The sequence below is a fragment of the Egretta garzetta genome, unplaced genomic scaffold (genome assembly GCF_000687185.1).
Source record: "Egretta garzetta isolate BGI_Z169 unplaced genomic scaffold, ASM68718v1 scaffold313, whole genome shotgun sequence".
Classification (NCBI taxonomy): Eukaryota; Metazoa; Chordata; class Aves; order Pelecaniformes; family Ardeidae; genus Egretta; species Egretta garzetta.
Window position 1 is genome coordinate 2,187,397 of NW_009259063.1, and position 11,138 is coordinate 2,198,534.

Consider the following 11,138-nt stretch of genomic DNA (forward strand, 5'->3'; position numbering starts at 1 on the left):
ATTACCAGCCAGGCCTCTACCCTTAAACACCTACCGAACTGAAATATTGACAGAGTAGACAGAGTATTAACTAGTATTTTAAAGCTCACTGAGCTAAATCCACACCTAACAGTAACTTCAGAGAGGTATTGCCTGCATATGTAAGTGACCAGTTTGAGCTACACTGGGCACAGGCACCCCATAAATAGCTGCCCTCCCTGGGATGTAGACACCATTTTCAGAAGTGCTCCCTTCTCAAGGAAACGCTTCCCAGAATGGCGGCAGTGGTGCTGCAAGCACCGGCCTGCCCCCCCCCACTCTTAGCCTCCATCAGCAAATACTTGCCTGTGAAGGGGTGTTCTACCTGCAAAGCTCTCAACATCACTGTGTAAAATGACAAGTTTCCAAACTATATGTCAAGCTTTTTACTACCTTTCAAAAATAGCACCAGAATGCTGCTGCCGTTCTCTCTCCATAAATATCACATGTGAGCAGCGCCTGGTGCTGTGGAGCTAGAGCTACAAGTCCTTAGCAAGCAGTTCAATTTCATCCAGCAAGAAGTCCATGTCCTCTCGACTAACTTGTGGGCTGATCACCACCTGGCGGAAGAAGTTGACTTTGCCCTGGTGAGGCTGGTACCCAAGCATCATGCTGCCCTTCTTCATCATCCTTTCTTTAATTATAGGAGCAACCTGAAAGCAGAGACAAAAAAGGGTTGACGTCACACTCAGAAATACAGCAGATTTGAGCACGAATGGTATTTTGTGACTCACAAAGTTTTTTTGAAGTGTCTGAGTTTTGCACCCCTTGCCTGCCTTCCCACTGCCTGCCCCAAGAAACATTAAAGCTCAGACCTGCAGGTTTAGAGGCAGACTGTGCACTGAGACTCTCGGGTTCTGGGACTCCTGGCAGAACTGGAGTAAGATCTAAAACCCTCAAAAGCCTACTGCTTGGGGCATTCATCTGTGACATGGGAAAGCTTGGGTTAAGGTCCCTAGTCTTCCTGATTTAGATCAAAGGTTTGAACTCAGGAAGAAGTGCAGCTGGTAAAAGGCAGAGTTCCTCTCCTTGCGCTAACTAAGCTAAACCTGACTACTTGCCCTTGATGGCCCTTCTTCACATCTTCTCCACATCTGCAAAGTAGCTCTCCATAGAGGACACTCTCCATTGAACCCTCGTGAAATTTAAGCTGCCAAAGAAGTCAGCGTGATGTAATATTAAGGGAGGAGAACTGATCCTGGAGCTTAAGATTTCATCTCTTAGATTTAAGGCATAAGTAGCATTTGGCTACACCACTCTTGTGTTGAACGGGATGAAATTGTATAAGTGTCTCACTGCAGAAAAAAAAAACATGAGTAAGATCGGCAGAGTCACGTCCTTATAGCTCATCCCAGCAGGGCTATTAACCTTGTCCAATTAATCTTATGCTTAACTTTAAGCGTGCGAGTAGTTCTGTGTTCTCATGCTTGAAATCAGTCATGAGCTTAAATGCATTGCTGGATTAAGTACTCTGTTCCTTGGAAGACAGAATTCAACTTAAATAAGTATTTTGACATAAGCAGTATCTTTAAAAATGTGTTGCATTTTAACATATTACTAATAACACCAATGTACTTCAGAACAGTGCATTCCTTTTCTTCCTTTTGTGATGGTTTGACTTTGAACTAAGCAAATAGGTGTATGACCTAACCTTGATTTCTGCATTAATTTATTTCAGCTCTAGAAGTTACTGCCAGAAACTACCACCTGATCTGCAAAAGAAAAATGATGATGCCAACCTTGCCTTAATAGCTTTATTTTTACACGGCACATTTTAGCAGGCAAGTCCCACACAGTTTGCTTAGATAGAAGCAGCTGAGGTTTTCAGCACTAACAGCCTAGCTTTCCCATATTTGTTTAGTGGTACATGTCTAAATTACCATTGTTTCAAGATGTATATTGAATTCAGAGGAGGAGCATTTATGGTTCTAACTTAATTTGCCTCTCTGACTTTGGTTTATCTTTGTGACAAAGCTATGTGGTTTATTTAGTGTTTGTTTTTTAAACTATGAGAGTGATAGGGTCAGAATTCTAATTAAAGTCCAGCGTGTGACACCAGTATGAATTATGTACATGAAAGCAATGAATATCCTTTCAGAATGCAATGTGCAATCAGAATTTTGTTTTCTTGCATATTGCTGCAAGCCAAAAATCAGAAATCAGTTGTTAAAGTAGTTCTGATAAACATTTGAGAAACAAGAAGATAACAATAAGGACAGAAACACTCAGAATTACAACAGAAATGTGAAGAGGCACACTGTGATACCTTCAGTCACATTCAATAGCACCTTTTCCCATAAAATCCATAAAATCTAACGTGGAGCTCCAGGTGTGCCTCCTGAGTAAAGATCCTAATGAAAGCTACCAATGAAAAGACAATTCCGCTGTGTATCTGCAATGCATACATCATTTAGGAACAGAAGTAATCAAATATATCCCTATACCATCACCCACCTGGGTTTCTGTCTGCCTAGCAAATGAGTCAAGGAGTCCTCAATTTTCTTGTTTTATAGCTCAGAATTACATCAGACCAACCTCATTTAGTCCATACTCAAGAAAAACAAGCAAACAAACAAACAAACCAAAACAAAGCACTGCAGTTCTGCTTGGATAGACATGGTAGCTATTTTGTATGAGACAGCCTTCTTTACCCTGAAAAGTATGTTACTCAGCAAACAATCCTCTCCACTTCAGACCAAATACTCCAAACTGCATCCTAACAAATTGCTGAATGCAGCACTGTGCAGTGCTAACACTGGGGCAAAGTCTGGGCCTTATAATTGCTCTTGCACAATTTGCCAGTGGTGGACTCAAATGGGAGGACTCCTGGTTGGGAACGTTCCTGGTCGTGCATGCTAGTGAACAGACCTGCAACATACGTTCGCTTAAACAGTGAGTATCTTTGGCATGATAAAAACTCTCCTACTTCTCCTACACTTTGCATGTTGAACCCTTTCACAGCACATGAGGCTACTAAGAGCTCTACACTTCCATTTTTATTCACACCAGCTATAGGCTGAGATAGCAATGACACTGTGAGAATGCTTGGAAGACATTGCGCCCAGGAGGCATTGTGCTGGGCACCATATACATAGAGAAAAGAAAAAATTCCTCCACCCTTGTACTTGACAAGAACCCCTAAGCGACTTCTGCTCACGGAATAAAGACACTACAAGTGCAAGGGGAGAAGCGAATTCTTCTTAATATACTTTCTCAAGCTCTTCTTTAAGATTCAAATCCCTATGGCAACTTTTAGCCTTTATTGATGTTCCATCAGAGTTATTTCATCTTTTGTATCACACTATTGATTCTCTTCATCTCAACACCCAGTGCTCCACAATCCATCATCCCAAAATGTGAAGTAGCACAAATGGAGACCATGAAAGCAAAAACATTTAGAGCTTCAGTAATTTGAGGACTGTAAATAGCCTGCATTTCAGTAGGTCCTCTCTCATGGAAAGAAAAGGTACAAAAATCTCACTTTCATTATCTTATTTATTATCTCATTCATCCTCCATGCTAATGAAGTTATCCTCTTAATTCGAAGTGCATCCATCCCTTTTTGCAGGCAAACCAAACACTTCTTGCTTAAAGAAACAAAACAAAACATAAAACAGTCTTAGCGGGTTTTGACAGGATTCTTTTTGGAAAGACTTTCCATCGAGTATTTTGCATGTTCTCTTCGCTAACGTGATGCAGCCAGTGTAACAATACTATCAGGGATCCTATCCACAGAAAGCAGTAAGGAACAGAATATATGCACAAATGCTTAAGTACATGTCTCACAAAAGAACTACGAAATGAAACAGGCATGCTGAGGCTGGGACTTGAGGAGCACAGGGTATGGTTGCTAACTGAAAGTAAAGGCTTGGCAGCAGAAAAATTAGACCTATAAGGTACTAATTGCCTAGTGAGGAGTTCAATGAGCTTAAATCCCACTGAAGTCAATGAGACCTGAGGATGCTCAAATAACAGAATGAGCTGCACAGCCCCATTCAGGATAGGCTCCTCGGAAAGCAATTTAGCGAGAGTGAGATTGCTTCACCAGTCCAATTATTTTACCATGGAACTTACTTCAAATTGTAAATCTAATTCTTTATGTGGCCCTTCAGTGGAGCAATCTCAGCATTTTAAGTGTAATGTATCCTAAAACTGAAGTTCTCTTCTCTCCTTTGCTCCCTTCACGTCTTCCTTCCCACCGCCGGCCTCCGCTGCCTGTCCATCCTGGAGATTATTATTTCAAATGCTCATTACAGCAGCGTATTAGCTATCAGACATGTCCTTCTCCCACCTAGGAAGGTGAGGAGGAGGTGCAGTGCATGGAAGGCCATCCTGCAGCAGAGCTGCACATATTGCACTCTGCAACCAGAGGCCCAGGAAACTGCTTTGCCTGAGGACTGATCGGTGCATCACGGTCTCCCCGTGCAGACCTACACAGAGGCTGTAACATCTCGTGCTTCTCTTACTATTAATAACAGATTTTTTTAAGCTAGAGCAAAAATGAAATAGCAGTTTAGCTGCTTCTCCATCTGCCTCAGTGACAGGATAATCTCTTCTCCCACCACTGGAATAATCTCCCCAAGGAAGTGGTTGACTCCGCTACATTGGACACTTTTAAGACTCAGCTGGACAGGGTTCTGGGCCATCTTGTCTAGACTGTGCTCTTACCTAGAAAGGTTGGACTAGATGATCCTTTAGGTCCCTTCCAACCTAGGATTCTATGATTCTATGATTCTCAGCCAGCACTCAGCCATACTACAAACAACAGAAAGTTTTAGCCCTAAAGCTTAAGCTGTTTCTATTGAGAGTCCAGACCACAGCTGACCCTCATATATATTCACATGGAAGACGCCAATGTTCCTTCTCAGCAAGTACATACACACAGAACAGTGTGATAAGTAGCCAGGGTCAGCCTGGCCGCTACAGCTGAAGCATGTAATGCACCAGGAGGATCAGGAAAGCAATATATCTCCCTCTCCATATCTAAAGTATCCTCGAGAAGAGTGGTTCTGCACAATCATACCACATGGCAATACCTTAAAAACCACTGTGTTCCCCCTAATTGACTCATCAATGGCATTCAAGGCAAGTTTCTCCAACACTTCATGAATTTCCACCAAGCTCATGAGTGCATAATACACTTCAGCAACCACTATTAAAGACTGACTCATCAATAAAGTTGAGCACATTCTCAGCAGGAGAAGCATGTACCTAGCGTCTCCAAGAGCTAGTTTCGAGTTTGAACACTTAAAATCCTTTCAGAGGACTTGATGAAACACCTATTTGAGATAATTTCTTCTTCTCCCAGCTCAGAAGGCCTCCAACACCATTCTGACAGTGGTCAAGCTATGTAAGCCTAGTTTTTAAGCTAAGAACAATTTCTTAGCACATGGGTTTCTTGTGTAAAGTGAAATCTCCAGAGCAGCTCTGTTAAATAGGTGATGTTCCCACCCCATTAGTCACGGCACAGCATTATGCTTTGGAATTGATTCACTGTAAGCTGTCTCCTGTTGAACAGTATGGATATTTGTAATTAGAAGTGATTTGTAAAAGTTTGTTCTAACTACAAAAAAACCCCAAAAAACCAACAACATAATAAGATAACCAGGTGCCTAGCTTTTTCAAATCACACAATCCCATTAAATTCTAAAATACATACCCTACTATTACCAGCTTATAGTTCAAGTCCTCTACTTAGTCCAAAATAACTGATAGCTTTCTGAAGAGAAGGGACAGAAATGAGTAATGTAGCTGGTTTGCTCATAAGAGGTAAATCTACTGAGCCCTCAATCCCAACTGCACTAATGCTGCTGGGTATGGATAGCCAAATAAGTTATCCTGAGGAGAAGCAGAATTTCCTAACAAATATGCTACCTTGCTCTTCTTGCTTAAATAAAGGAATAAGCACCTACTGGTTTTAATTAGCCCCTTATTTTTCTGCTCTAATGTCGCCTCTGACAATTGCAATTAACAGATATGCTGAAAGTGCAAGAAAGCTCAGGTTGAACAACTGCAGAATACCTTGCTGAGAATGGAGGACTATGCCCAACCTTGGTTATGAATTACTTGCTCCATGCCCTCCCTTAATCTGTAAAGGATCTCATGTTAGACCTAATCCAGTATTTTCAAACTGTCCCATCACAAACGATTTTCCATTCCTCTAAGACTGTGCCTCTGTTACCTGAATGCTATGTGCACCGCTGTCATTCTCACGGACTCCAGTCATACCAGAGGTTGACATACCGCAACAGCTTTTCCAAACTCTAGGCTAGAGGCTATACTCTTCAAAAGCAACATTCTGTAAATTTTGTATTTAAACACTAAGGCAACAGGAATGATTTGTAAATTGATAACAATGCTGGGTAAAAATATTCTGCTAAGCAATGAATTTACAAAAATATTTTGCTTCAGGGGAAAAAAAAAATGGTAAATTTGACAAATAGCCCAAGTGAAAAGATAGCATTAGCCAGAAAAATAAAGAAACCAGAAAAGCCTAAAGGTTTTCTGAATTTTTAAAAGAAAAATATTTTGAGTATTTGTTTCAAAACACTGTTTTTAATTAAAACAAATTCATTTGGAAATTGACCCATTTTTATCACAGTGAGTAGAAAAGGACTGAGGAAACCGAAACTAAGCAAAGTGCTGCATTTTAGACTGTCTGAAAACAAAAATTCTTTCTGGTCAACTAAAACCCAGAAATGCTTCCAGTTTCTTAATTCAATGGCCAAACCAAAAACCCCATTATTTGTACAACCATAAATATCTGGGATCAAAAGTCCTGACACTGTTTAACTGAAACATCTGTAGCATTTTTGGCCCCCAAGAGAGACAGAAAGTATGAGAAAATTCATGGGACTGCCTGTTCTGTCAGCAAAATTTGGCTGGAAATTCCTGTGAACAGCTTTGAGTAGTGTGGATGATTCTAGACATGCTAGCCCAGCAAGTGCTACAGAGTTAGAATGCCTATAAAAACTGGTGTTAATACTGGCAACTGCTATCAGAAATGTTTTTTCCAAATCTTTTGGACGGTTCCCAGGTCACCGAGCATCTACGCAACATAAAGCTGATGAGCTATTCCAGCTGCTGGCAGAGGCGACTCCCAGTCACCAGACCCCATTCCACTCCTCCTGAAATTAATTTCAAAATTGCCGGGGACTTCAATAGAAGCAGAATGCAATTATCTAAATTTCCTCCTTATGTGTCTGCTTCAGGTGGCAGTTTGCAAAGTGCCTTCAGCTTTTACTAGAGAAAGCCACACTTGCAGTAAATCAATAACCTTTCTAGGGATCCACAAAAGCAGGCTAGACAGTGTTGGAAGGACAGGAGCATATTAGCAGCTCAAACTATTTCTCTTCCTCAAATACAGCCTTGATGAAACTTTCCAAGGTACCAAATACTGCACTAGAAATTGGCTGAAGATTTGTAGCTAGAAGACAAAAAAAGTCGCCCTTTTGACAAAATGGAAAGATCACATTCTCATGATTTCACAAAAATGGAAAACACATTTTGTGTTCTTGCCTCAATTGTTCCTTGCAACAGAAGACAAGTTTATACAGAACAGTCTCTCTCATCTGACCACAAAAATCTATTTTGTCTACCCCAGAAGGGGCAAGCTTTCATTTGGAAGTTCCTGATTGTTACTTAAAAGGTAACTTATTGACTACTCAAAGTCTGAGAAAGTTATGCTTCCTGCAATAAATGACCAGTTTGGACTAATGTATATTCATAAGGAAACAACTATTGTACAGCAATTGCCACCAAAAAAGTAAACAAACAAACAAACAAACAAACCAACCAACCCCCAAAACCCCAAACCAAAAGAATCATTCAGTGAAGTATTTGGACATAATTTTAAACTTTTACATATGGGCTGCTAATTTCAGTGGGTCTTCACAATATTGTTTCTTACCTTGCTTAAATGATAGCACAGTGGTTGAACTGACTCAACAAATAGGACTGGTCCCTAACCCTGCCAGAGGCTGTTCGGACAAATCACTCCATCTCTTTTGGGTAGCAGGTTTCTTTTTCCCTTCACAGGAGGCACATAACCCTTCAGGGCAGTGAAGTCTCTGTGTGTTCACGCATCTATTGTAATCGGCCCTGATACCTTGTGGGTGCTCTGTACGCTAGCATGATATATATTACATACTTTCTGTGCCAAATAGGTCTCTCAAACATCTGTCACAGCATATCTGCTGCATTTCCCAGTGTGACTGCAGAAGATAACTTTGATATCAATGGTACCAGTCAGTATTAAGTAAGAACAGTAGCTGGCATTTTAATATCGATCATTGGATGCAATACAAGTGAACAAAATGCTTTCCTTGGTTGGTTGTAATCACAAAACTAGCTAAATACTACAAATATTTGGAAGTAACAGTGCTTTCAACATATTATAACACTGGGAAAGTATATCCTCCACTGTTAAATATCTTTTCTTGCCTTGTGCTGCAACATCAGTTGCTGGCTTTAAAACAACAGGCTTTTTCCCTTTTGGTGATAATTAAAAACAAACTCAGACCATTTGTCAGCTGTCACCCCAACCGGGACAATCGAAATACGAAATATTTGCACACCCAATCACAGCTTTGTTCCCGTAGCCAAGGCACTCTGTAAAACCCAAACATGTTTTTCTTTTGTCTAGAATTTGTTCTGGGCCCACATCCCTAAACCACTAATAAATTATTGCCGTACACTCTTGCGCCAGTGTTCCCCTTGTGCCACATCAGGCAACAAAAGGAGAAATAAGCGCATTTGTCAAAATAGCAGTAACCACTTCCACGTTCTTCGGAGCAACTAACATATCAAAGGGAAACAGATGCTGCTATATTTTTGTCCCAATACTGACATTCTCCGTGCACCTTCAACTCATGTGCAGTACGTCTACGCTATCACATTTTGCACATCATCTTCTCACCCGTGTCTTTTTTGCCAGAAGACACATTAATGAACCCCACAAATCACTGAAAATGACCTGACTAATAGGAGATGGCGGGCTGGCTTTGGATTTTGATTGCCTTAAATGACTTCTTTAGCCGGTCATTTACGCAAAAAAAATAGCCTTGAGACAAAGCCTTTTACACTAATGGTATTTGCCTCTGAAAAGGAGGAGCCAGAACAGCCAGCACCCAGAACAGAATCAGCACTTAGAGATGTCTGTGTATGTTTTTACTTACAGCTAAAATGTACATTGGCGAACAACGTGGTTTTCCAGGTGCACAGTCCCGTGTCTTCTTCTGTCTGAGCACATGTGGCTTTTCAAGACAATTCACATGGATTTCTTACTATTTTTCTGTCATTTCTGTGTTGCTTTACTGAGGTCTTATTACCAAGCCACATGGAATGTGTAGGCATTAAGAAAACTCCAAAGGCTAGCACACAAAGCTATGAATCCAGCACTCTGATCTCTTCAAAGAAGAATTGAGCACTACTGGTTTTATAAAAACCAGTTCTTTTAAAAGCTTTCATAGCATACACAAAGTTCTTCTTTGCGACATTTTGTTAAGTTCCCGTTTTAGTGAGTAGGCTTTCCAGTATTTCAACCCTGCCAAAGACAAGCTCCCCTTCTCCATCTAGGATGAAAGGGTAGCTTGTCATCTTGAAAGTGAGAGTAACTAACAAAACAAAAAAATATTCTTTTTAGTTTGTATGCATAGGGATGAGCTTCTATTCTTCTCCACTGGGGGAAAAAAGAAATCACAGTGCAATGTGAATGTCTGGGGCCGGGAGGAGCACTTTACAATAGGAAGATTACATTATATGGAGACACAAGTTCAAAAACTCGACACACTTCTGGTGTAGAAAAAGGAATGTCACTTCAGCAACTTGGAATGATTCCCAACTGCTAAGGCCTTATTTACTACTTGCACAAGTCAGCTTCTGGCATAAGGTAGCAGCACCTTCTGTATTTGCATTACAGTACAGATTAAAAAACAGTAGTGAGTCTTTGATCATATACTTTAACCAAGTCTAAAGAAAAATTACAACAAAACTAGATATCTTTTGTGTCTTTTTTTTCTCCTTTAAAAACATCATAATGACCTTCTCAGAGGCTGCTTACAGTCTCTTGGGGTGGATAAGGCAATGGTGTCTACCATGGCCCAGACTGCTCCTACAAAAGCAAGGCTGCTGTCTGATCTGATCACCCAATTTAACAAAGAAAATTATCTCCTTTCCACCTCCACCCAGTGAGTTATAGGACCAGTAACTGTCACTTATTTTGTTTTGCCTACCTGAGACTCATTTATTTAATGCCCAATCTGGACATGAAAAAAAGGCCACCAAACCCATCCACATGGAGCCCTATCAAAGTCAACAACACTTTAAACATGTACATCTTGTCCCAGGATAATCATAGTATCGTCTAGGTTGGAAAAGACCATTAAGCTCATCAAGTCCAACTGTTAACATACCACTGCCAAGTCCACCACTAAACCATGTGCCTCAGCACCACATCTACATGTCTTTTAAATACCTCCAGGGATGGGGACTCAATCACTTCCCTGGGCAGCCTCTTCCAATGTTTAACCACCCTTTCAGTGAAGAAATTTTTCCTAATATCTAATCCAAACCTCCCCTGCACCACTTGAGGCCATTTCCTCTCGTCCTATCATTTGTTACTTGGGAGAAGAGACCGACCCCCACCGCACTACAACCTCCTTTCAGGCAGTTGTAGACGGTGATAAGGTCTCCCCTCAGCCTCTTTTCCTCCAGGCAAAACAACCCGAATTCCATCAGCTTCTCCTCATAAGCTTTGTGCTCCAGACCCTTCACCAGCTTCATTGCTCTTCTTTGGACATGCTTCAGCACCTCAATGTCCTTCTTGAACTGAGGAGCCCAAAACTGAATACAGTATTCAGTATACAGGATGATAAAGGGACAGGAGCACCTCCCCTATGAGGAAAGGCTGAGAGAGTTGGGCTTGTTCAGCCTGAAGAAGAGAAGACTGAGAGGGGACCTTATCAACACATACAAATATCTTAAGGGCAGAAGTCACGAGGATGGAAGCAGTCTGTTTGCAGTGGTGTCCAGCGACAAGACTAGGGGCAATGGGTGCAAACTGAAACATAAGAGGTTTCAGTTGAATATGAGGAAAAACTTCTTTACTTTGAGGGTTACAG

At 41.0% G+C, this 11,138-nt stretch overlaps 1 protein-coding gene across 1 annotated transcript in view; it reads right to left on the reverse strand.

The window, feature by feature from the left end:
• Window positions 1–497: 497 nt before the first annotated feature.
• The window catches only part of GADL1 (glutamate decarboxylase like 1), a 73,862-nt gene continuing 63,221 nt past the window's right edge, over window positions 498–11,138 (reverse strand). The window contains exon 14 of the mRNA XM_009635150.2: window positions 498–671. Coding sequence (XP_009633445.1) covers window positions 498–671 — 174 coding nt within the window. The remainder of the gene's footprint in view (window positions 672–11,138) is intronic.